The following is a 27831-nucleotide window of genomic DNA, read 5'->3' as shown; positions in this document are numbered from 1 at the left end:
TCTATATATCTGAACTATATAGAGGTAATTAAAGCTGCAGGCAGCGATGAACAGCCGTCTGAGGAAATAGTGGTCATGGCTATTCCTCAGAAAAAAAGAAAACATGCAAACTCCTGCAAGTTAGAGTACACTAACCAAACTCTTTAGTGCTAACAGACTCTAAACAATCTGTATGAACCAACTTAAATAACTCTGTGCCTGTGGTGGAGAGGAGGTCACTGAACAAACTCGTTTTAGATCTAAGATGGCGCCGCAGACGGTCGACTCGGTGTGTCTGTGTGCATTGTTTTGTTTTGTTTTGTGTTTTAACTTTGTTTTTTGCGATGGTACCCGGATTTCTTTCTCCACAGAAGAGCTCTTGAACATCAGGGGAACAACGCCAGAGGATTTATTTCCTACTTTTCTTCTCCCTACACTGGAAATTTTGGACATTCTAGTCAAAGGTACGCTCACCTTTGCTCACGCAGTGAAACGTCGGAGGAGAGGGAAACGGGCCGGTGAGCTGGTGCGTCTCCGCCAGCGAGGATTACGCACACCGTTACCGGGCATATTTCTCTCTAACGTGCGTTCACTGCCCAACAAACTGGAAGAATTACAACTGCTGTTGGGGGGAAACAGGGACTTTTCTTCATCTGCTGTTTTGTGCTTCACGGAGACGTGGCTCTGTGGATTAATACCGGACTCTGCGCTGCAGCTGGCAGGCTTCCAACTCTACAGAGCGGACAGAGACACGGACCTCTCCGACAAAACTAAAGGTGGAGGAATCTGTTTCTACATCAACAGCGGTTGGTGCAACGACGTGACAGTGATCCAGCAGCATTGTTCTCCTCTTTTTATTCACCCCGTGAGTTCCATTCAGTCATTCTGGTCGGTGTTTACATGCCGCCGCAGGCCAACGTGCAGGACGCACAGCGCATGCTCGCCGACCAGATGCTGTGTGTGGAGCGGACCAACCCGGACTCCCTCGTTATTGTCCTTGGAGACTTTAACAAAGGAAACCTCACTCATGTACTACCTAAATATAGACAGCATATTAAATGCCCGACCAGAGAGGACAACATTCTGGATCACTGTTACACCACAGTCAGGGATGCTTATCACGCCGTCCCCCGTGCTGCACTGGGACTATCTGACCACGTCATGGTCCACCTGATCCCCGCCTACAGGCAGAAACTTAAGCTCTGCAAACCTGTAGTGAGGACATCAAGGAAGTGGCCCAGTGAGGCTGTGGAGCATCTCCAGTCGTGTTTGGACTCCACTGACTGGGATGTGTTCAGGACTGCAACCAACAGTCTGGATGAGTACACAGAGGCTGTGACGTCATACATCAGCTTCTGTGAGGACTGCTGTGTTCCATCATGCACCAGGGTGAGTTTCACCAATGACAAACCCTGGTTCACAGCCAAACTCAGAAGGCTAAGGTTGGATAAGGCAGACGCGTTCAGGAGTGGGGACAAAGACAGACTTAAAGAAGCAAAGTACAAGTTTAGCAAGGCTCCCAAGAAGCCAAGGACCACAGGACTTAATGACTTCAGACCCATCGCCCTGTCCTCTGTGGTTATGAAGTCCTTTGAGCGCCTTGTGCTTTCTCATCTCAAAGCCATCACCGACCCCCTCCTGGACCCCCTGCAGTTTGCCTACAGAGCCAATAGGTCTGTAGACGATGCAGTCAACCTGGCCCTACACTACATCCTCCGGCACCTGGACTCCGCAGGAACCTACGCCAGGATCCTGTTTGTGGACTTCAGCTCTGCCTTTAACACCATCATCCCCGCTCTGCTTCAGGAGAAACTCTCCCAGCTTGGTGTGCCTGACTCCACCTGCAGGTGGATCACTGACTTCCTGTCTGACAGGAAGCAGCATGTGAAGCTGGGGAAAGACTTCTCCAACTCTCAGACCATCAGCACCGGATCCCCTCAGGGCTGCGTTCTTTCTCCTCTGCTCTTCTCCCTGTACACCAACAGCGGCACCTCCAGTCACCAGTCTGTCAAGCTTCTGAAGTTTGCGGACGACACCTCCCTCATCAGACTCATCTCTGATGGAGACGAGTCCGCCTACAGGTCGGAGGCTGACCACCTGGTGAAGTGGTGCAAGCAAAACTACCTAGAGCTCAATGCTCCAAAGACAGTGGAGATGGTTGTGGACTTCAGGAGGAAGTCCCATCACCCTCTGTGGTTCCACAATTAACATTGTGAAGTCTTTCCGCTTCCTGGGAACTATCATCTCCCAGGACCTCAAGTGGGAGCTGAACATCAGCTCCCTCGTCAAGAAAGCACAACAGATGATGTACTTCCTGCGGCAGCTGAAGAAATTCAACCTGCCAAAGACAATGATGGTGCACTTCTACACAGCCATCATTGAGTCCATCCTCACATCCTCCATCACCATCTGGTACGCTGCTGCCACAGCCAAGGACAAGGGCAGACTGCAGTGTGTCAAGTCAAGGCCCGGAAACCACCCTGACTCTCTCCACCCCCCCTGGCTCTACATGCCACTGTACTTAATCTGCTCTTTTTATCTTAACTATTACTCTCTTATTTTTAATACATTCTGTGTGTGTATATATATATACATATATTTATACTTATATTGTTTGTTCTGTTTAACCTGCTTGTTTAACTTATTTTAGAGAATGTGTGACATGCACCTACAACACCAAAACAAATTCCTTGTATGTGTAAAAAACTTACTTGGCAATAAAGCTTTTCTGATTCTGATTCTGATTCTGATCTATCATGGATAACCCAGACCGGCTATTTTTAGTATATTTCTTGTATTTTTGATTTGTGTGTGAGTGAGTATGTATGTTGTGTATGTCCTTGGTAAGTTGCTACTTGCGGCTTGTAACTGCTTGCTTAATAAAGTCCATCTATCTATCTATCTATCTATCTATCTATCTATCTATCTATCTATCTATCTATACATTTATCCATCTATCCATCCATTCATCCATCCATCCATCTATCTATCTAGCTATCTATATCAAAATAGTGAGTGAAGTTTAGAAAGAATGAAGAACACAAAGTCCGATGACGTCATTCACGTGCATATGAAGTACTCATGTGGATTTACTGATCCAGAAGAGAGGATGGTTTGTTTACGCCAGCAGCAGTCCACAAGATGTTGTCTAAATTTAAAGACTTGTGTCAAACTATAACAGTTACAGTAAAACAGTTAGACTACACACCGAGAGCTTTCATTACAGCCTGTTTGTGAATAAAATCGCTATTTACAGAGTAGCGCTGTGGTTGTTAAAAGAGCGCTGTGTAGAAACTGCATCATGCAGACAGAGCAGATTGAAATATCGCTTTCTTCATGTTTATGCCCATTAAGCTATTGAGAGACATTGGGCTAACACCCACTCTAGGATCAGACCTTTAGGGGGGCTCAGCCCCTAATGAGAATGTGACACGGATACAGTGCCTTGCAAAAGTGTTAACCCCCCTCTGCTACATTAGTAATTTCACTGGATAACAATGAATATTTTAGGGAATCTCTCGGCTCCAGTACACTGTAAAATCATAAAAAAACGGTAAAAAGTCTGGCAGCAAAGTTGCCAAACACTTACCATCAAATGACAGTAAAAAAAAAAAATATTTTTTTTTAAATACAGGCATTTCCTGTAAATATTTGCTGTATTTTTACAGTCTAAATATTGTAGAATTAAAAAATCTTGTTTCTTGATTTCTAGAATGTGAAACAAATGTATAAATCTTTATCAAAACTAAGAAATATTGCAGAAATACTTTAAAATTACATAATTTAAATGAAAACTGCTGTTTTCATACGGTTTTCTTTGGTAAATTCACAATATTATCATATCCATCCACAAGAACTCCCTGTCAAAGTACAGATTTCTGGATGTAAAACACACAAAAATCATGTCAAATTACTTTCAAATACCCTCCTTTAGGCATTTATTTTATGATTATCCAATCTGTTTACGGTAAATTCCTGTTTAATACTGTTTCTTTACTGTACAAAAAAACAAGACAATGGGAGAATACCTTGCAGAAACATTATAATAATAGTCATTACTTTATATTAACAATATTTGAGAGTATTTACAAGCAACTCTCCAATATATCTACATACTTTTACCATTAATGTATGTTGTTTACTTTAAATAAACATAGTTTCATAGTAATTTAGAAGCAACTCTCCAATATATTTACATACCTTTACCATTAATATATGAGGTGTACTTTATATAAACATTGTTTTTTTAGTTATAAAAAGCAAATATCCAATATATACACATAGGTTTACCATTATTGTATGGGTGTTCACTTTATATAAACATTATTTGACAGTCATAACAAGCAATATATCTACAGACTGTACCTCATTATTGTACGGGGGTTTACTTTATATAATCTGTTCTTCATAGTAATTAAAAGCAACTACCCAATATATATATATATATATATATATATATATATATATATATATACATACTTTTACCATTATTGTATGATGTTTACTTTATATAAACATAGTTTTATAGTAATTTAGAAGCAACTCTCCAATATATCTAAATACCTTTACTATTAATATATGAGGTTACTTTATATAAACATTGTTTTATAGTAATTTAAAAGCAACTATCTGGTATATTAACAGACTTTTCCTCATTGAAGTAGGGGCGTTACTTTATAAAAACATTATTTGACAGTAATAACAAGCAACTCTCCATTATATGTACATACATGTTTATTTTATATAAACTTTATTTGACAGTAATAACAATCAACACCAATATATAAAAACCAAAAGGGCTATGTAAAAGTGCATTTGCATCAACTACTTTTACACTCAATAAATATATACATTTTTCTGCTGACATTTTACAGCATTGTCCAATCCATTCACTGCAAATCCCTATTTGAGATGTATGAGATTTTAAGATGTATTATAACCAGAAAGTATCATAAAATGACCACTTACTGCTTGCTTTACAAAGAAATGCACTATTTAAACAGTGCTATCCTTAAAGTTCGAACATGAATAAACTTATGGGAGCAAAAACTGTCTGGTACATTGCCTTATAGTAAAAGGGGAACTATGGGCAATCTGGGAATTCATACATGTGTGTACAAAATGTCAGTGAACATGAACAACTCTCTCCAAAATCCAACAACTCAAATTTGTGATGCCATCTGATATAATGTCTGGAGCTTTTCCAAAAACAATGAATTGAGAAAATCTTTAAAGATGACACTGAGAACACCCAGGGGGATGTTAGGAGGTAACGGGTAGATTTTGTGTTTCAGAATTGAAACGCTAACATAGAACAAACCTCATTTGGTTTTTTTTATTCTACAAAACTAGTTTCACATTCATTGTCTATGAAGCAGCTTAGTAACCTGATGACATCATAGTTTGAGTCTTACATCTCTGGTTTGTGGCTTTGCGAGAGAGTAGCTCTTACTCACAAATATCAGGTGAGAGTACAGGCCTTTGCACACCAGGGATGTTTTTTCCATGCGATTATTTCACATGTCAATATATTGTTTTTGTCACTAGTAGTGTTTCTTTATGAGGATCACCAAACAACGACACGGAGGCTGCTGTCCAAACTACAGACTGTACAGTCAGCAAACTTTATTACTCCTTTCAACCTTTACAAAAGGCAGCATATGCCAGAAACATTCGTTCCGTTTTTACCTTTCACAATAAGCCCTAGACATATGCTACCCTGTTTTGCAGAGGGAATTAAATTGAGTATTATATACTCAATTAGAGTTGGAGGAAACTCAATAAATAGCTTACAGTAGCTTAGTGTTACAGCTTTTCCTGGGACGTATCCAAAGCTAACCCCCGTCCCTCCACTCATCAGCCTGGAAACAAGACAGGACACCTCTGGTGCTTTTGAGGAGCTGCAGCATTTATTTGTTCTCAAACTGCAGAATCTAGCTGCTGTACAATCACTTCATATCTTCACCGCTAAACGTTAACTCTCCTCTGCTCCGACTGCTCTCTCTTTCTCGTCCACTCACATCACATCTTCCGTCACTTTCTCTCTCTCTCTTCCGCATCTGTCCTGTTTTTTGGTTTTGTTTTTTGTTTACAAGCACAGACCAGGTAAAGCAACTGTTAACACTGCAGGGGCCCGTTTCAGGTAGAAGGTTTAACAAACTCTGAGTCTAACCCTGATCTCTGAGTTGATTTACCCTGAGACGGAAACTGAGTTTTCGGTTTCAGGCAGCATGAATGGAGCCATGATACCACGATTCACCATGGCAGCGGCTGCTGCAAAAGAGAATTTATGTGGGAGAAAATTGCTGCTAAAGTAAATGCGTAAGTTCCAATATAGTGTAGTAATATCATATTTAATCATAAGTATAATATTACTGGTGAAATGGTATTGAACTAATAATATATTTCATTTAGGTGCAATACTGCGGGCAAAAAAGTACTAGGCCTACTAATCCCATTCTGAGGCTGCAGCACCATCATTAACAGAATTATGATTCATAATCTTTCATTTCAAAGGGTTTACATCATTCACCTGCAATACTGTGGAACTCCTTTTTAATGGCTCTCACTGGTTTGTGTCCAGGGAACACTACAAAAACGTTTAAAACACGTTTCAGAGTGACTCTTCTGACGGCTCTGCATACAGTGGCTTTACTAATACGCTCGGCATCACCAATGTTGTAAAGAAAACTGCCGTTTGCAAAAAAAATTATGTGACACAAATAATCTGCTGGGATGTAGAGCATGCCCAAGATGGGTGACGTTAGTGATGTGAGGACGGATAAGGTTATGTAGGCTACATAACTGATAGACTGGGAAGAAAAACCATACCGCTCAAATAGGTAGTTATCTGGAAATTAAAATGTCGGGGCCTCAATATCATCTCCCGACGTATGTTTAACACCCTGCGAAGTAATACAGCTTCTTCATCAATGGGATCGTCGACAAAAGGAAATGCCATGTTTTGAGAACAAAAAAAAAAAGTTTTATAATCTGCCTAACGCAGTTAATAAACCAACCCTGTTTTTTCATTCATGCAGATAACAAACTGTGCTAAAATGCGCCTGATACAGACTGAATGAATGAATGAGGAAATGAGAGAGCGCTGTGTCAGAGGGAGGAGACTGAGAGAAACTCTAGGTTTATTGAAGAAAACGTGCTCCCGACCAGGTTAGGTTCACAGGCTCAGTTACCATAGTAACTGACTCTGAGGTTAAGTTACCTCTCTTTCTGAAACGGAAAACCCAGAGTTACCCTCATCTTAGGGTTAACAAACTCAGAGTTTTCACTAAACCTGCTTTCTGAAATGGACACCAGATGTCATTCGGTACCTCCTTCAGCTGTATGTGGGTTTGTGAACTCCTTTGCTACCTCCTTCTTAGCCTCTGCTGGGCTCCCTCTTGCTCTGGGCTATCCTGTTCTCAGCCATTTGATGCACCAGAAGCAGGTTCTCAGGCTGGCTGTGGGAGAGCTGTCTGGTCTGTTGGTTCAGCCTTCATTAACTGGTCCTTGGCCTCTTAAACCTTGTCAAACTGAACACAGAATGAGAGCCACAACATGGGTGAGAAAGATGTGGTAAGGTACAGCTGATAACGTGTGATACTGTATGGTGAACATCTATTTACTTTAGCTTTCTTTATCTCCTTGATCTTCTTATCTTGGTATCCTCCTTTCTTCCATCTTGCCTAAACAGGGATTAAAGAATTAGGGTGAGATTTGAACATTACTGTAACAGTACTATACATAGAATTATTTGTGGCAGCTTGCCAGCATTGACCACTAGGTATTTATTTATTTAGATTTACAGAAAAAATGTAACTTAAAATACATATTTAATTATTTCTGAGTTTGTCCAATTCCCTGTCCATTTATTTCTATGTGGAAAGCGAGAATGGAAATAGTCTCTCTGGAAAGACAGAATGGTAAGGCCGGCTACACACTGGATGCATCGTGCAAGCGTGTTGGAAGCGTTTCCAGGCAAAATAGAATACGAAAAGATGTTTATATGTCATTTTGACACACATACATATTAATAAATGACATGATGTTTGAAAGTCTCTAGATTTTGACATAAATACAGATATAAATGTAATTTAAAAAAAAAAAATAGATTTTTAAATATTGACCTGTCATACAGAATGAAATATTCTGTAGCCTATTTTGCCATCAATACTGCCGACGTTGTCTTTGCTGTAATCAAATCAGTATATATTTATATTTAACATGAAGTATACTACTGCTTGAGTGCAGTAAATCAATGGGAAACATACATGTGTACAGACAAGGCTAGCAGCAGCAGCACCACGTCAGACACATTTCTGGTGTGTAAAGACATCCACGCAGCTGACACACAACAGAAACGCCACGCTCACACGATACAGCCAGTGTGTAGCCGGCATAATGTTAAGTTGGACACATTGAATCATGAGTGAAAATAACGATCACGTTCAAATTAAGATATTGTGGTCCACAAAGCAGACTCTCCGTTTAATGTCATGTTGTAACTTGTTACACTTGTAAATCTTAAATGAAGCAGGGGTAAAATGTGACTTGCAATGTGTGGTTCACTGCTCATAAAGTAGAACCAACTTAAAGTTAGTCAGCTGAGATAGGGGGGTGGTGATGGCGCAGTGGATATGGCACGTGGTGTGGGAGATCTGGGTTTGATTCCCACTGCGATACATCAACCATTGTGTCCCTGAGCAAACACTTAACCCCTAGTTGCTCCAGAGGCATGCAACCTCTGATATATATAGCAATTGTAAGTCGCTTTGGATAAAAGCGTCAGCTAAATGACATGTCATGTAAGATTATTAGATAGTTTCTTGTTTGTACAGTATTAAACAGGAATTTACGGTAAATAGATTGGATAATCATATAAAATAAATGCCTAAAGCTTTTAAGATACTATTAATGGGGTGTCAAAGAGGGTAATTTTACGTTAATTTGACATGATTTTTGTGTGTTTTACATCCATAAATCTGTACTTTGACAGGGACTTCTTGTGGATGGATTGGATAATCTTGTGAATTTACCAAAGAAAACTGTATGAAAACCGCAGTTTTCATTTAAATTATGTAATTTTAAGGTATTTTGCAATATTTGTCAGTGTTTGTACAGATTTATACATTTGTTTAATATTGTAAATATGTTTTGTGTTTACAATTCTTTTTAATTCTACAATAGTTGGACTGTGAAAATACAGAAAATGTACAGTAAATATCTGTATTTTAAAACTTTGTAGAATGACGTAAGGTTTTTTACTGTCATTTCATGATAAGTGTTTGGCAACTTTTGCTGCCAGACTTTTTACCGTTTTTTCACGATTGTTTTTTAACATTTCTTTACATTAAATTTAAGGTTTAACTGTAAAAAAAAAAAAAAAAAAAACAGAAAGATGCCTCAATTTTACACTCAGTAAAATATGGTTATTTTTGGTCTTTTTACATAAAATTCAATGTAATTTAACTTTCAAGCCCATTAAGCAATGGAATTATCCTGTTAAACAACTATATTATCTCATTATATTAATTTCCAGACTACAACCTTTATTTAATGTTTTTTTTTTTAAATAAAATTATTTTTCTGTATTTTTATGGCATTAACACTTAACGTAGAAAAAACTGAAAAAAAACCCTGTTACAGTTACAGTAAATTCCAGTTAAATAACTTTTTATAACTTTTTTTTTATAGTGTATTATTAATGACTGACGATGGCTGGTGGTCAAGTGCATTGGGCAAGAGCCTAGTTGGCATTGCTCCTCTTCCGTCACCTGTACCTTCTTGACAGAGAAGTTCTTGTCACGTTGCTATGAGGTGGTATCAGGTGTGGTAGTAAGGTAGTAAGTCGTAACTTGTAGTCATTTCATGACTACAAGTACGAGTACATGCACACGGCATCGGACCGATACCCGATACTGGCATCGGTATTGGTGCATCCCTAGTCTAAACTGGACTCAGGGTTTGATTATACCAATAATTTTTTCTCCAGTGAACAATGGCACAGTTTGTTGAAGACTCTAGCCTGGGGGACTGGGAGGAGATTGGCTCTGGGGGTTTTGGACAAATCTACAAAGCCAGGCATCATCAGTGGGGCTTTGACGTGGCCATTAAACTGCTTCTTCAGGGCGAGGGGTAAGTGCTTACAAAGGGTTTCCTGTTTATAACTACATAAAGTTGTGTGAATTACTCATAATGAATCATAAACAAACACAAACAGGACTGACAAATCTTTGCTGCGTGAGATCGACATGATGCGTCAAGCCACCAGCCCTTATGTTACGGCCGTCCGAGGGATCTTCAAGGGTCGAACGCCCTCCTCTGGCAGGTCAACACAGCTTGGTGTGGTCATGGAGCTCATGGAGAGAGGATCATTGGCCTCCCTTCAGGTAACCAGGGGTGGAACAACTACTTATACCTTTTACTTAGAGTAGCAATACTTTGTAAAAAAAAAATACTCATGCTTCAAATAAAATTCTTGCATTAACAATTAAAAAAAAGCATAGAATAAATAAATAATATATAATATATTTGTTGTCTAAGTTATACCATTTTATGTTCAAATAGTCATTATTAAAGAAAGAAGAAGAACATTAATATAACAGCATATTCCAAATCTTTGAATGGTAGTGTAGGTTATATGTGTAGCTCACTATCTCCACTATTTGTGGATCTGAAACAATCTTACAGGAAGCATTGAGGGTAACTCCACCCTGGCCACTGGTCTTCAGACTGGCTCACCAAGTGGCTCTGGGAATAAACTTCCTCCACAGTCTGCCCCGACCCGTGCTCCACCAGGACCTGAAGCCCCAAAACGTGCTGCTGGACAACGCTCTCAATGCCAAGGTGAGTCCCAGGCTTTGAGGGGAGGCCAGGCCTCATGTTTACTTTATACTATTACAATAATTTGCACACTCTCTGGAAACTAAATGGAGCCTGAAAAACACATATTGTAAACCCAAGAGATACAGACATGGGTTTCCCTTACATTTTGCAACTTGATAGTATACGTTAGTAAATAGTTTTACTGTTTTTGAAGAGCCAAACTCCAGGCCTTAACATTGTACAGTTTGACGCGTTATCAAGATACGCCCCTCTTCATGATTTTGGTTCCAGAACATCCCATTCTCATTCCTAACTTGTAAGATAGGGACACTTGTTCAGTGGTTCTAGTAGTCTGACAGCGATGCCAAAATCACCATTGAAGCGTAACTCTCGCCAAAATGCAACCTAGGGTCTTATTGTGAATATATCCCGAGTCAAACTTTCATTGAAAGCATAATTAGGACGGAAATGCCATGATTAAGATTGACCATATTCTTGTTTTTGGTCAAATGGCCTTTTGAATGAAAGTGCTAGGGGCACTACTATGATCGCATCAAAATCACTATTATAAAAACACTAAGAAGGCTTGACACAACATTAAACTTTGCTCCAAGTATCACCTCAATCGAGCATTGAGAACATTGTTTGTGTACAGAGTTTACTAAAAATAAATGTTTTCAACAACTCACTTTAGCAGTTGTTGTTTACGCTCTCTGACATCTTGTCAGTCAAAAAGAGTCGATCTCTGGATGTGAATGAACGGCCTCCATAGGAGGAAATGAAAATGTTCTTATATGAGGCTCCTTTTTCAACTACAAGGTCAATATTGTTTTTCACTAACGACAAAACAACGAATTATCCGTGCATTTATATGGAACTAAGCTTTAGGAGCTTTGCATCTTTACTCTCCTCCCTGTTACGTTGCATTCGGAGATCGACTATTTTTGACTGGCAAGATGCAGCGAGCGGAAAACCAACAGCTAAAGTGAGTTGTTCAAAACCTTTCTTTTAAGTAAACTCTGTGTACACAAACAATGTTCTCAATGCTCGAGTTCATGTGTAGAGCCCTTGGTGATACTTGGAGCAAGTATCATGTTGTGTTGAGCCTTCTTAGTGGTTTAAAAATAATGATTTTGATACGATCATAGTAGTGCCCCTAGCACTTCCATTCAAAAGGCCATTTGACCGAAAAAGTGGCGTTTTCGTCCTACTTATGCTTTTAAACAAAGGTTTGACTCGGGTACATTCACAAAAAGACCCTAGGTTGCATTTTGGCAAAAATTACGCTTTAAGCGTCTGTATGGGATGCAGCAGGTAGAGCAGCAGCTCGACCGCAATGCTCTACGATAATACTAAGAAGAGCTACAATGGTAATGAATAGTATTAAAGACCAAAAATCCTGCCAAAGAGGCAGGTTGGGGGGGTGGATGGGTCAAACTACACATGACTTTCACCTAGAAGACCAGGGTTCATGTCCTGTTCTTGTCCCGAGTGTCACTTAAACGTACATTTTTACGTACATTTAACGCCAAATCGGTCCCGACTCAGAGCGTCAAAAAGTGATGCCAAAAGTCCTGACACTAAAGCAGATTATTTGCGATAGTAACAACCGCCAAATGAACCGACAAACCGCAGCTTCAGAAGTGGAAGCTTTGACCATTGCCCACTTAGGTTCAACCTTGACAGGGAAGCCAGAAAGGTCCGCCGGAGGTGTGAGTTAAATATCTCTCAAACAGGGGCCTCCTCCAGACGTTCACCCGCACAACCCGTTTGTCAAGGTTTTTGTCTAACCCTAACAGTCTCATGATGGCCAATGTAAAAACCATCCCACAGAGAGAGTTGTGTGGAGCTGATAGTCTTAATTAGCTTTCTAGCAACTCATTTGGCAATGGCTTGAATGTAACAGATGTTCATTAATATCAAAAAGTTACGCACTAAAGCTTTAATGACAGTTGTAAAGTTAACACATAAAGCTAAATAGTTTCTTAAAGTTTGATAATAAAGCCTGCTATGACATATTTATATTTATTTATGTTAGGTTAATGTCAAGTTGTCATAACACAAACATTTCAAACAATGCTAACTTAGCATTAAAAGTGTCATAATTTACCAAATGACTCTTAATTACAACAGTCATGAACATTCATAAAGACTCCATGTTCATGACTGGTTTCATGTCTGTCTTCTGCACACCCCTTCAAATAAAGTGTTACTAAATAAAGAACCTCTTCTGCCTCATTCCTCTCTTTGCTAATTCTCTCTACAGCTTACAGATTTTGGCCTTGCCCAGATTTCCTGCAGCGTCACGCAGGTTTCCAACGGTGAACCACTAGGAGGGACAATCTATTACATGCCACCAGAGGCATTACAAAGCACACTGTACAAACCTACCAGAGCCTTTGATATCTACAGGTACAAGAGCATCAAACCAGCACTCAAATAAAAGTGTTTTATTTATCATATAATAAATAATAACTGGAGATGGGATCACTCCAGCTGCCATGCTAACACATGTTAGGAAGTAACTTGGCAGGAAGTCAAAATATCAGTTGCTTAGTCCTTTAACAGGAGAGGGAATTGTTTTCAGGTACGAGGGATACTAAAATGACTTCATGCACAGATTTCCTTATTGTCATTGACTATCCTCATTCTCATATGAGCATTAATTTACAGATGACAACAAACCCTAGCCAGCAATCAACCAGGGTGTGATTGTTATGATATGGATAATAATCCTGACATGAAACTCTCTTTGTCTGTCTTTCAGTTATGGGATACTCCTTTGGTCCATTGCCACAGGGAAACAACCATATGAATGTAAGTGACTGTTGTGTCTTTAGCAGTCCCTCCAGGATTTCGCGGACTTGTTTTGAGATTGATGTGGCCCAAAATGCCTGATTTTGCTACCTTGGAAGTCCAGAGTTCTTGCAAGAGCACAATTTGAATTTGCTCAGCGAGTCACTCTGGCATTGAGTAATGTACAGTGGCCCTGAAGTGCAAATCACAACAGCAAATAGAAAAACACAACAGCAAATCATAAAACACAACGGCAAATAGGAAAACACAACGGCAAATAGAAAAACACGACAGCAAATACGAAAACACGACAGCAAAATAGGAAAACACGATAGCAAATATGAAAACACTTCAACAAATCATAAAATACAACGGCAAATAGGAAAACACGACGGCAAATAGGAAAACACGACAGCAAATAGGAAAACACGACAGCAAATAGGAAAACACGACAGCAAATATGAAAACACGACAGCATTAACTTCTACCGGAAAAGGTAGGGCCTATCTAGCAGAGGACGGACCCTCCTGATTGGACAGACGGACTGTCTGTCTTTTAACAGGAAGGAGAGGTGAAAAACACGGAAAAGCACCTACTTTTAACAGAGATACTGTCCAATCAGGAGGCTCCGTCCTCTGCTAGATAGGCCCTACCTTTTCTGGTAGAAGTTAATGCCGTTTTGTTTTCCTATTTGCTGTCGTGTTTTCATATTTGCTGTTGTGTTTTCCTATTTGCTGTCGTGTTTTCATGTTTGCTGTCGTGTTTTCATATTTGCTGTCATGTTTTCCTATTTGATGTCGTGTTTTCCTATTTGCCGTTGTGTTTTCCTATTTGCCGTTGTGTTTTATGATTTGCTGTTGCGTTTTTCTATTTGCTGTTGTGATTTGCACTTCAGGGCCACCGTAGTAATGCTTCTCATTAACTATACCCTTGTTCACCAATCACATCGGTGTATCTGATATAGGCGGGCCAGAGGCGAGCTAAACAGATGATGACAGTTTAATCTACCAGTTAGCTCCGCTGGTAGCCAAGCGTATGGGGCTCTGGATACGTCACCCCGTGTATTGTTGTGATTGGTCGTAGTGTTATTCAATTGCATGCAGTAAGATTTTCAAATGCACGCTTGGTGCCACCCCTCAAAATGGGCGACTTTCATTACTCAATGCCAGACCCTTAATCTTTTCGGATTTCGGTCTGGATTTACAGGCTATGATTTTGCAGGAGCTTTTGTAAAAAATTGCGAAAAAAGTTGCAATGTCTGTTATATTTTTGTTGCAATGAAGTTGCAAGAGAAAAAAAGGTTGTGATTTTTTGGTATACTAGTAGTATAAAAAATTAAAGCTGCAAGCAGCGATGACGGGCCCTCGCCCCTTGCCACGGGGGTTACTGGCAGACGCAATATCACATGTAGACCACACATTCTAAGTTTCATGTAAATTGGAATACTTTTAGACAACAATAGGTTCCCTCACACTTTCGTGCTCTGGCCCTAACTAGAACTGCAAGCAGTTATGACGGGGTCCAAGCCTCCCGGCGCCCCGACGACCCGGGGAGCGTGCGAAAGTGGGACCCAAAGCGTAACGGTGGGGAGGCAAACGTCAGGAAATATTAAGAGGTGTGAGCCGCAAGGTCTGCCATTGCAAATATCCCAGAGCCCTAAAGGATTTTTGACAACCTCTGGTCAATCTGGTTTTATTTTCTATAAAAGCTTGTAAAACATCAACCCTGTTGTCCACAGTCACATAATGTTTTTTCAGGAAAAAATGGGCTATTAGAATGTTTGTGCTGCAGTGAGGTAACTTAAATGTTAAAAAGGTTGTAGGACCATAAAGACAAATAAATAAACAAAACGGAACATGAATCTCACAGATATATATTGATATCACACACACAGCAATGCCACACAAGCATTTGTGTTGTCTAAAACAGTTCTATATATTTGGAGTCATCCAGTGCAAAAATAAACATATTGAACATTATAACTCATATAAAGGACAAACTATTTACATTTCTTACATACAATGTATCAATCTTGGATGTAACAGTATGGATTAATGGCACAAAGACCCCAAAAAACTCTGGACTTCTAGGCTGGATACAAAACCTTCTGTAAGGGCTAGGAAGACAACAAAGACACGTCACATCAGCAGAACATGGTGACTGTTCGCTTTTAGCTCCAAAAGACTGTGTTTCAACTAGTTATAATTATAAAGTTATTAAGTTATGAATCAGAAGTGATGTTTGGCGTCGTATATTACCTATATGCTCGACCTCAGAAGGGGTAAAATGGCCCAAACTGGTCTACGTTGACTATAGCACCCCCTATTGGCCGATCTTTACCAAATTTGGTAATTCATTCATGGGATTCATTTGTTCGAAAAGTGATACATTTGACTAAAAGAGACAGTTATTTTGTTAATTGTAATTATTTCTGAGACAATTAATTGTACAAACAGATTTGGAATTGTTACAGCTCTACTCCATGACATTTACAACAGCAGGTGGCAGAGTTGTCCCATTTAGCAGGATTTAACGTGAACCTTTACATAAGCGTCAGTCTAGACCATCTACTGAGGTATTACCACGGTCTCATTTAACCTCAAGGCCACTCTGACAGCCTTTTTAATTCTTCCTCCAATGTAGATGCAAAGCCCGACTTAGTGATTATTCGCGTCCCGCTGGGAGACCGCCCACCACTGGATGATATCAAGGGCGATGCTGAGGGGTTGACAGAGTTGATAGGACTGATTAAGAGATGCTGGGATCATAAACCTGAACAAAGGCCCAGAGCCCTTGGTGAGGAAACTACTTAATTTACCTCTGATGCTCAGAATTAACACGCCAAAATTTGCTTGTGATGCCGGGCTCTAACGTTACATTCTTTACTCTATGTTGTGTACAACAGAGTGTACAACTGAGACAGAACAACTATATGAGATGCACAAAGATGCAATTTTTGATGCTGTCCATGAAGTGCAGAAGAAACTGGTGAGGAACAAATCTCTTCATAAACACTCAAGTCACGCTGAGACACTATAACATTTTGACACAATGCAGCAAATCATTGTTTTTATCATTGTGTAACTGGCTCGTTCTCTTTCTCTTTCCAGAAGCAAAAGGAAGGAAAAGGCATGGCAGCAGGAAAAAAGGTTCAGAGGGATCCAATCGCTGAGGCTTCAGGTCTGTATTTATATATTACTGTTGCCTGGGTCCAGACCTTTGAACCTGTCTGACACAAAGTTTACTGATTAATCGTCTGGCATTGCGACATATCTGTACATACACACCGCCGCCGACTTGAGCTGCAAAAGAAGCTCTGGCCATCCTGTCAAGGACGCTTGTCAAAATGTACAGGGAAGCTTTTGACGCTTTGGCCGCTCTGACGTGGCAGGACATTCACATTGTATGTTCTCTGGGATCAGCCAACGTGAAGGACCTCTATATTTCGATTGGTTGCTGGTAGTTTGCAGCTGAACCGCTCATTACCATAAAGTTGACCAAACTTCAACTTTCTGCTTGACGCTCTGGTCGCTCAACATGCCCAAAACACGACGCCAACCGATTTGCTGCTTCTTGCAGCTGAGAGAAGCCGGCTTCCATTGAAAATGAATGACTTCCTGTAGCTTTGAAGCTCAAGTCAGCGGCTGTGTGTACGTACAGTAAAGCAACGGTTTCTCAGTTAAAAAAACAATCGAGCCAATGACTAACAATCATCCAATCAGCACCATGGGTGGGACTAACGCTGGTTTTAAGCATTTTTTGACATCGTACTTTGTTTGTACTGGCTAGAAAATCGGTCAAGTTTTGCTGTCCGGCCCTGTCTGTCTTTACTGTTTGCTTTGCAATCACAACCAAGTTAGTTAAAGTTGTGTTTACCCCATAGGCTCTGCCATAGCTAAATAGTTTTTAAGCGGAATGACTCGTTTCACAAAAAGAATTTATACAATTCGGCCTGATAATATTTTGGAAAGAGCGGTGATCCTTCTGGACTTTTCTCCTGCCTTTCACAGAGAACCACCAGATCCTCATTTCCACCCATCAGGATCTGCTCACATCTTACCTCAAAGACTGCATCGAAATTTGGTCCGACCAAAAGAAGTAGTCAAGCTGAACCATGGTCCGGTTCGTTTCTAGTGTGAAAGCATTTTTTTGGATGGTTCGGATTTTCGGACCAAATACAGGAAGATCTGACGTGATATCTTTGTGTTATAAGAATGGGGAAGCTCCTTTAAGGAACAGCTGTAAGCAGGACTCTCATCTTGTCGATAAGCTGTTTTGCCTGTGATGGGGAACAAAGAGACTGCAGGCAGTTATCTACATAAAAGGCGTTGACGGAGTTCAGTACTTGGTTGCCAAAGCTGTTATCCTTGGAGTGCCGTTGCAGTGCGTTTATATCACAGCACAGCACTGCTTATGGCGACTGGATACTCCCTAAACCTGAGGAGCACACACCCCTGTGAACCAAGGTTAAGCCCAGGAAGCAGGATGTCATTGAGGGTAAGTTGCTGGTATTTGATGAGTTATTGAGTTATATGAGTTATTATAATGAGCAGTTAAATACCACTTCTCCGGGAACCACTTCTCCGGGAACCATCACCTTATCGTGGTGGAGAGGTTTGTGTGTCCCTATGAACCTGAGGGCTGTGTTGTCTGGAGCTTTGTGCTCCTGGTAGGGTCTCCCAAGGCAAAGTGGTCTCAGGTGAGGGGCCAGACAAAGAATGGTTCAAAAATCCTATGAAACATCGAGGAAGGGATGAAGTGACCCTGCCCGGAGGAAGCCTGGGGCCCCCGTCTGGAGCCAGGCCCAGATGGAGGGCTCGGGTTTGCCACGGAGCCCGGCCAGGCACAGCCCAAAAAAGCTACGTGGCGGACATCTCTCCATCCCATGGGCCCACCACCTGTGGGAGGAACCGCTGGGGTCGGGTGCGCTGCCACATGGGTGGCAGTGAAGGTCAGGGGCCTCGACGGACCAGACCCGGGCAGCAGAGGCTGGCTATGGGGACGTGGAATGTCACCTCTCTGTAGGGGAAGGAGCCGGAACTTGTGCGGGAGGTGGAGCGCTACCGGTTAGATCTGGTGGAGCTTACCTCTATGCACAGTCTTGGTTCTGGAACCATACTCCTGGATAGGGGTTGGACTCTTTTTTTCTCTGGAGTTGCCCAGGGTGTGAGGCGCCGGGCGGGTGTGGGGATACTCACAAGCCCCCGGATGAGCGCCGCTACAGTGGAGTTTAACCCGGTGGACGAGAGGGTCGCCTCCCTACGCCTGTGGGTTGTGGGGGGGAAAACTCTGACTGTTGTTTGTGCATATGCACCGAACAAGAGTTCGGAGTATTCGGCCTTCTTGGAGACCTTGAGTGGAGTCCTGCATGGGGCTCCAGTCGGGGACTCCATAGTTCTGCTGGGGGACTTCAACGCGCACGTGGGTAATGATGGAGACACATGGAGAGGCGTGATTGGGAGGAACAGCCTCCCTGATCTAAACCAGAGTGGTTGTTTGTTGTTGGACTTCTGTGCTAGTCATGGATTGTCTATAACGAACACCATGTTCGAACATAGGGATGCTCATAAGTGTACTTGGTACCAGAGCACCCTAGGCCAAAGGTCAATGATCGATTTTATAATCGTTTCATCTGATCTGAGGCCGTATGTTTTGGACACTTGGGTGTAGAGAGGGGCGGAGCTGTCAACCGATCACCATCTGGTGGTGAGTTGGGTCAGGGGGTGGGGGAAGACTCTGGACAGACCTGGTAAGCCCAAACGGGTAGTGCGGGTAAATTGGGAACGTCTGGAGGAGGCCCCTGTCCGACAGACTTTCAACTCACACCTCCGGCGGAGCTTTTCGTGCATCCCTGTGGAGGCTGGGGGCATTGAACCCGAGTAGACAATGTTCAAAGTTTCCATTGCTGAAGCTGCGGTGAGGAGCTGTGGTCTTAGGGTCTTAGGTGCCTCAAGGGGCGGTAACCCACGAACACCGTGGTGGACACCAGTGGTCAGGGAAGCCGTCCGACTGAAGAAGGAGTCTTTCCGGGATATGTTATCCCAGACGACTCCGGAGGCAGTTGCAAGGTACCGAAGGGCCCGAAGGGCTGCAGCCTCTGCCGTGAAAGAGGCAAAGCAGCGTGTGTGGGAGAAGTTTGGAGAAGACATGGAGAAGGACTTTCGGTCGGCACCAAGGTACTTCTGGAAAACCGTTCGCCACCTCAGGAGGGGGAAGCGGAGAACCATCCAAGCTGTGTACAGTAAGGATGGGGACGCTGTTGACCTCAACTGAGGAGGTAATAGGGGCGGTGGAAGGAGCACTTTGAGGAACTCCTAAATCCGACTAATCGCCCTCTATGGTAGAGGCAGAGCTGGAGGATGAGGGGGGATTGGCATCAATTTCCCTGGTGGAGGTTGCTGAGGTAGTTAAACAACTCCACAGTGGCAAAGCCCCAGGAATTGATGAGATCCGTCCAGAAATGCTTAAAGCTCTGGGTGTGGAGGGGTTGTCTTGGTTGACACGCCTCTTCAACATTGCGTGGAAGTCTGGGACGGTGCCTAAGGAGTGGCAGACCGGGGTGGTGGTTCCCCTTTTTAAAAAAGGGGGGACCAGAGAGTGTGTGCCAATTACAGGGGTAAAACACTTCTCAGCCTCCCCGGTAAAGTCTACTCCAAGGTGCTGGAAAGGAGGGTTCGGTCGATAGTCGAATCTCAGGTTGAAGAGAAACAATGCGGATTCCGTCCTGGTCGTGGAACAACGGACCAGATCTTTACTCTCGCAAGGATCCTGGAGGGAGCCTGGGAGTATGCCCAACCAGTCTACATGTGTTTTGTGGATCTGGAGAAGGCGTATGACCGGGTGCCCCGGGAGATACTGTGGGAGGTGCTGCGGGAGTACGGGGTGAGGGGGTCCCTTCTCAGGGCCATCCAATCTCTGTACGACCAAAGCGAGAGCTGTGTACGGGTTCTCGGCAGTAAGTCGGACTCATTTCAGGTGAGAGTTGGCCTCCGCCAGGGCTGCGCTTTGTCACCAATCCTGTTTGTAGTATTTATGGACAGGATATCAAGGCGTAGTCGGGGTGGAGAGGGGTTGCAGTTCGGTGGGCTGGGGATCTCGTCGCTGCTTTTTGCAGATGATGTGGTCCTGATGGCATCATCGGCCTGTGACCTTCAGCACTCACTGGATCGGTTCGCAGCCAAGTGTGAAGCGGCTGGGATGAGGATCAGCACCTCTAAATCGGAGGCCATGGTTCTCAGCAGGAAACCGATGGAGTGCCTTCTCCAGGTAGGGAATGAGTCCTTACCCCAAGTGAAGGAGTTCAAGTACCTTGGGGTCTTGTTCACAAGTGAGGGGACAATGGAGCGGGAGATTGGTCGGAGAATCGGCACAGCAGGTGCGGTATTACATTCAATTTATCGCACCGTTGTGACGAAAAGAGAGCTGAGCCAGAAGGCAAAGCTCTCAATCTACCGGTCAGTTTTTGTTCCTACCCTCACCTATGGTCATGAAGACTGGGTCATGACCGAAAGAACAAGATCCAGGGTACAAGCGGCCGAAATGGGTTTCCTCAGAAGGGTAGCTGGCGTCTCCCTTAGAGATAGGGTGAGAAGCTCAGTTATCCGTGAGGAGCTCGGAGTAGAGCCGCTGCTCCTTTGCGTCGAAAGGAGCCAGTTGAGGTGGTTCGGGCATCTGGTAAGGATGCCCCCTGGGCGCCTCCCTAGGGAGGTGTTCCAGGCACGTCCAGCTGGGAGGAGGCCTCGGGGGAGACCCAGGACTAGGTGGAGGGATTATATCTCTAACCTGGCCTGGGAACGCCTCTGGATCCCCCAGTCGGAGCTGGTTAATGTGGCCCGGGAAAGGGAAGTTTGGGGCCCCCTGCTGGAGCTGCTACCCCCGCGACCCAACCCCGGATAAGCGGATGAAGATGGATGGATGGATGGAGTTAAATACCACTCTGGCCTTTCCGTTGTGGTGAACAATGTGGTGAGGAATATACCATGATTCATTAGATTGACTTGCCTCATCACTACTGATCTTCACAACGTACCCAGCGTTCACCAGCTTGTGTAGCTCCTCCTTGTAGACCCTAGCTAGATCAGGGCTGCTGGCCAAGCGCCACTCAGTAGCTCTTAGGAGGGGCCTCACTGCAGCTGTAGGAGCATGTAGCCTGGGTGTCACTGCTTTGCGTAGAAGAGGTGTAGCATAGCGGGCTACTCCATCTACTGTGACCCAAATGGTTTGCTTCTCCAGTGTGTTGATAGCTAACTGGTCTTGCTTGGAACGCACAGCTTCCTTTTCAGATCTGTATGGCAGTGTGTCGATTTACCAAAGTATTTTAACACGCTGATACAGGTCTTGAGCAGGAGACAGGAATGCTGTGTGCAGGCAGGAGGCCTCTCTGGTGGGGTTCTGGAGGAAGTTGGTGAATAGCTATAAGGGGGGTCAGAAGTCTCCGGTCGGTTGGTGATGTAGACACTGGCAGACTTTAGAGTTCTGGGGCCTTGTCCTTACGCTCTGTCTGTGCAGATTCCATCCTGGATGCTTCAGTTGCTCTCCTTGATACCTGTATGGCTTGTGCTTTTCTCTCCAACCACACAGCAAAGTCAGGGAGCGTGTATGTACTATCGGTGCCACTGCGGATGATCCCCTGGAATATGCAGTACTCAGGGAAGCGTTCTCTGTAGTTGGCAGGCAGCTTACTAAGCAGAGTGTCTACGTGAGAGCCACATCTCAGGTTGGCTCGCTAGTGTATGGGGTTGGATCGTTCACATACCTCTTCGTCACCTGATAGGCATTTGGTAGTTTGAGGAGGTCTAGTAGCACCTGGTACTTATAATCCTCTGATAGATGCTTGTGTGGGCCAAGCACACTGTCCAATCCTTTCTTCAGCATTATGAAGTCACTCTCCTTACCAGTACTGAATGGGGTTAGTTTAGGGAATGTCATATGAAGAAGCAATGGCCACTTCCAGGATGCCTGGGACTGTAGGGCCTGCCGGTGGCATGGCTGGTGCATAAGGCGCATCCACAGTGGTTGCCCTGGTGGAGGTGGCGCATACGGTGGATAATACAACCCAGCTGGATAAGGAGGATAGGCAGAGTAAGATTGGCGGAGGAAGAGGATACTGAGGATGCTAAGGGGGAGGATTAGGAGGCTGGAGATGAGGCCAAAGCATGTCGGTCTGGACAAGCCGAGCCTGATGTAGAGCAGACTGTGGCACAGACCATAGATGCAGAGCAGTATCCTGAACAGGATGAAGCGAAGGTAGAGAGGTGTGGTGAGCAGGTGCAGCATGATTAGGGTTGGGTACTGAGACGCGGTGCTGATATGGCACCGGTGCCTTAACGACCAGTATCTACAATAGCAACGCGGATTTCGGCGCCTCATTTCGGTGCCACTTAAATGTTTGCGCTTCTCTCTGATACTCTGAAACGGACGTTAGAGGCAACCGAAACATCGCCGCATGTCACGTTAGTTAACACTACACCTGGCAGCAGGTAACGTTAGCATACCGTTAGCTAGCAGCTGGAGTAAACACGGCTAAAATGCTGACAGCTAAACGGTGTAAAGTGTGACGGTATTTCACTGTAGAGGATTCCAACACCGGGACGTACAACAGTCTGCAGCTGCCGTTGTTGGAAAAACAACATAGACGGTGCGTTCACTTGAAACTAGTAAGCCTCGTGGTGCATTCAAAGTTATTGTAAAATACCCTTTTCCCATCCAGTTGTTGTTTTTGTCATTTAGCAGGAATTTACTGGTGAAATAAGTTATTGTTATAAGTTACTGTTATTACATTTTTAATAAATAATTTAATTTTGACCCTGTGACCTTAGCAATAAACAAGCCTTTCTTTAATGTCGCCTACTGTCGTTTTGTGTTCCTTTTAAAAATAATATATATATATATATATATATATATATATATATATATATATATATATACAGTATATATTTTTAAATATTTTTAAAAGTATCGTTTTAGGCACCGGTATCCGAAAAACTCCAAACGATACCCAACCCTAATCATGATCGAGGCAAATGCTCAAAGGACCACTTGTGAAGTCTGTGTACGTTATTCGCTGGCGCTACCATAAGATACCGGTAAGATAATTGCTATGCAATAAATAGTTGCTGTACAAACAACCAAATAATACTGGATAGTAATGGGAATCAATAGAACCCAATGTAGTAAAGAATATAGGTTTCATTATGTCATTATATCTATTGGCCACTAGATGGCGCTCTAATACCACAAATGGAACATAGCAGTAGCATTCACGTCCAATAGTCATGTGATAGACTAGTGGCGTGAATGGCAAGGTGAAATGTGCTTCAACAATTAAATTAACAACACTATCGCTAGTGCAACAGTTGGACTAATCCTTGGCAGGATTGTAATTAACAAATATACAACACTGTACAAACATGCAACCATGAATAAAAGTATTAACTATTGTTTCTGAATGATATATTTGCAGTAAGTTCCTAGCATTACAGTAGACATGAGCATGCTATCCTGAACTATAATAAAGAAAAATACTGTCATGTTGACTAAACAAACAAAGGTAGTGTACATGCAACACCAGCATGGACATAAAATTGTGCACTTACGTTCTCAAAACGCACAATCTGGTTGCAAAAAACCAAGACAGCAACGGCCAAATTGTCAAACTCAAGGCTTCAAAACTGCAGTCCACTAATTAGGTCCTGTTTGCATGTGTGTGGACTCGGCCAGTGTGTGTGTAATGTTTAAAATAATAAGTGAAAAATGTAATTTATCCTCCTTGGATTAATAAAATATGACTTCTTCATCTTCTAGTGGAGGGGATCCAACAGCCCCTGAGGCGATTGAATCTGCCTGCTGGTCCACAACAGAGATTGGACCCTCTCAGGTATAAACATACAACAAGAGCTCAAACTCTGCAGGTGCCTCTAATTTCTTGTCCTTCAGCTGAAGAACTTCTTATTCCTGTTCAGAGAAGAGAGTAGGCCTGAGTAAGGAAAAACATACAGAAGTTTCAAATCATTCTCATTTTAGTCCTGTTAGCAGCTGTCCACCGCTTTGTTCCAGTCTGAAATATCTCAACAACTACTAAATGTATTGAGATAATATCTTGTTCTGACATTTATTCCCCAGAGGATTCATCCATAGTGATCCTCTCAGTGTTCCTCTGGCGTCACCAGCATGTTTACACTTTTAGCTTTGTGTGAAAACATCTTATCATCTATTGGATGGATTTTAATGAAATGTGGTTCAGACATTAATGTTCCCCATGTGATGAATTGTAATTCTGACTTTCCGTCTAGCGCCATCATCAGGTCAACTTAAAAGTATGTTCCCCATAAAACACCTGTTCTTGAAATAATTAGGTATTATCCTTATTACATTACATTACATTACATTACATGGCATTTAGCTGACGCTTTTATCCAAAGCGACTTACAATTGCTATATATATCAGAGGTCGCACACCTCTGGAGCAACTAGGGGTTAAGTATCTTGCTCAGGGACACATTGGTTGATGTATCGTAGTGGGAATCAAACCCAGATCTCCCACACCAATGGCATCTGTCATATCCGGTACGTCGTGTTTATGAATGTGCAGCCTGCTTTTCTTTACCTCCTCTCTCGACTTCTTCTCTACTACTTACTTATTCACAGATGATTTTTTTTGTAAGCCTCCGTGATGTTTCAGAGAGAACTGTAACAAACGTGAAAATGTGATGAGCAGAAACGTCTCCGTGCATATTTCACATTGTGTTTTATCATGTGGGAGGCCATTAATGAAACCAGAGCAGATCAGTGATGTCTGTGTCTCTTATTATTTCTACATCATCTTCCCGTTCCTCTTAGATACCAGTGACCAGTTAACTGAGATGAGTTCTCTGTCTCTCTGACAAACTGAGGAACTCTGCATCATGTCTAAGAGCAGTTAGGACTCATGTTGGATAGAAAATCATTCTGACTGTGTTTCTTCCTCCAGGGTGCAGAGACGTGATCTGATGAAATGTAAGTGTGTCAATTTCTCTTTAAATACACAGCTGATAGTTTTTATTCATTAGAACATTACTGACTACATGCATCATTATTAAACATTATATAAATGAACATCAGCACACGAGCACAGAATAAAACCTTCAGATGTGTCTGATGATAAACTGATGCTGTGTTTTGAGTAATATTTTATAATAACCATCGCTAATAAATGATAAATTAATAGTTAATTTAACTTAAGTTAATAGTTATTTTAATTCAATTCAATTTTATTTATAGTATCAAATCATAACAGGAGTTATCTCGAGACACTTTACAGATAGAGTAGGTCTAGACCACACTATAGTTTACAAAGCCCCAACAATTCTAGTGATTCCCCCAAGAGCAAGCATTTAGTGCGACAGTGGCGAGGAAAAACTCCCTTTTAGGAAGAAACCTCGGCAGACCCAGGCTCTTGGTAGGCGGTGTCTGACGGTGCCGGTTGGGGATGTGATGAACAGTGGCAATAATAGTCATAATAAAGATAATGGAACAGTGGCTACAAATGGTCGGCGTTACCTGATGTAGCGTGGCACAGCAGAGCATGGCAGGACGTAGCAGGATGCAGCAGGGTTCAGCAGGACGCAGCAGGAAACTGCAGGGCACCGCAGAGCGTAGCAGGGTGTAGCAGGGAGTGCAGCAGGACCACGGCGACAGCTGCAACCAAGATCTTGGTGCCATCCTAATCCAAGGAAATATGCTGGGTGAAAAAAAAAACATAAGGACTCCAGGGAGTAAACTCCCCAGAGCTAGGTTAGTAACAGCATTTCTGGGACAAGGATGCACACAAATGGAAACAAATGGAAAGAGAGAGAGCAGCTCAGTGTGTCAAAGAAAGAAAGGAAATCCCCCGGCAGTCTAGAACTATAACAGCATAACTAAGAGAGACAGGTTAAGCAGAGGAGCCTGGTCGGGCTAGAACTCTTATTGTTAACTAACAACAAAGTGATAATTAATGTTTACTCATTTTTAGTTATGCTATAATTAATATTATTTTAACAGTTAATTGTTGCTCATATCATAATATTGTATATATTTTATATATTTAGGTATTTGTAAATGATTAATAAATCGCATAAATTTTCAAAAAACATTTGGATTGTTATTATAAAGTTGTATCTGATGATTATAATAATGTGGTAACGGTTAATAAAGAGTTTTTAAAGCTACAAACCATATGTTTTATTTTATAATCTATAAACATTGTTATTTAATGCTTTATAAACCAGTTATTAATGATTAAATTATTAAATATAATTTCATTAACAGTATAATGATTATTAACTTAAGTTTAACTAATGAGGTTATGATAACCTGCAGCTGTATTGTGTCTTGTTCTCGCCATCAGATGTCTGTGAACTGGAACTGGACACAAACACAGTATACAAAAAACTCAAACTATCTGACAATAACAGGAAGGTGACAGATGTTGGAGAGGATCAGTCATATCCTGGTCATCGAGACAGATTTGACTGGTGGGCTCAGCTGCTGTGTAGAAATGGTCTGACAGGTCGCTGTTACTGGGAGGTTGAGAGGAGAGGAGATGTTAATATATCAGTGAGTTACAGAGGAATTGGAAGGAGAGGAGACAGTAATGACTGTTTGTTTGGATGGAATAATCAGTCCTGGAGTCTGCAGTGCTCTGATGTTGGTTACTCTGTCAGTCACAATAAGAGAGGAACAGGCCTCACTTCCTCCTCTGTCTCTAACAGAGTAGCAGTGTATGTGGACTGTTCTGCTGGCACTCTGTCCTTCTACACAGTCTCCTCTGACTCACTGATCCACCTCCACACCTTCAACACCACATTCACTCAACCTCTTTATCCTGGGTTTGGTGTCTGGACTCCTGGTTCCTCAGTGTCTCTGTGTCCTCTGTAGGAGGAGACAACTTCCTGTCCTGTGGTTTAAATGTTGGTGTAGGATGAGGCTTCACTTTGGTTCACATTTGTCTCACTGATTGTGTTTTTAATGTCAGAAGTATTCTTCTTCTTTAGTACTGTTGAAATGATCTCCTTTAGGGATGAAAACTAGTTGTGTATAAATGTTGACTTTGATTTTCACTTTAATCATGTTTTATTGGAGCAGCTTCAGCTGTTAGTGATTTATTTCCATAAAGGTTTAAAGATAAAAAAGACTCGATGAGTTCAACATGTTTTAACAAATGTAAATCTGTTTCAGTTTGAAAATCAAAGAATAAAGATGTTTCCTTCACAA

At 42.3% G+C, this 27831-nt stretch overlaps 1 protein-coding gene across 6 annotated transcripts in view; it reads left to right on the top strand.

The window, feature by feature from the left end:
- The window catches only part of LOC144530383 (receptor-interacting serine/threonine-protein kinase 3-like), a 30728-nt gene extending 2897 nt beyond the window's left edge, over positions 1-27831 (top strand). For 3 of the 6 annotated variants that reach the window (XM_078269935.1, XM_078269936.1, XM_078269937.1), the window contains 11 exons: positions 9971-10113; positions 10199-10367; positions 10669-10824; positions 13070-13215; positions 13571-13620; positions 16243-16395; positions 16505-16587; positions 16710-16779; positions 24403-24475; positions 25568-25593; positions 26966-27831. In XM_078269935.1, the coding sequence (XP_078126061.1) occupies positions 9977-10113; positions 10199-10367; positions 10669-10824; positions 13070-13215; positions 13571-13620; positions 16243-16395; positions 16505-16587; positions 16710-16779; positions 24403-24475; positions 25568-25593; positions 26966-27495 (1593 nt within the window). In that variant the 5' untranslated portion in view covers positions 9971-9976 and the 3' untranslated portion in view covers positions 27496-27831. Of the gene's footprint in view, positions 1-350; positions 2881-9970; positions 10114-10198; positions 10368-10668; positions 10825-13069; positions 13216-13570; positions 13621-16242; positions 16396-16504; positions 16588-16709; positions 16780-17609; positions 18097-24402; positions 24476-25567; positions 25594-26965 lie in introns of those variants that run through there. The other 3 variants (XM_078269938.1, XR_013503102.1, XM_078269939.1) reach the window with 3 other exon arrangements.

This window comes from Sander vitreus, chromosome 15, assembly GCF_031162955.1.
Source record: "Sander vitreus isolate 19-12246 chromosome 15, sanVit1, whole genome shotgun sequence".
Taxonomy (NCBI): Eukaryota; Metazoa; Chordata; class Actinopteri; order Perciformes; family Percidae; genus Sander; species Sander vitreus.
This window is presented reverse-complemented; position numbering and strand designations above follow the sequence as displayed.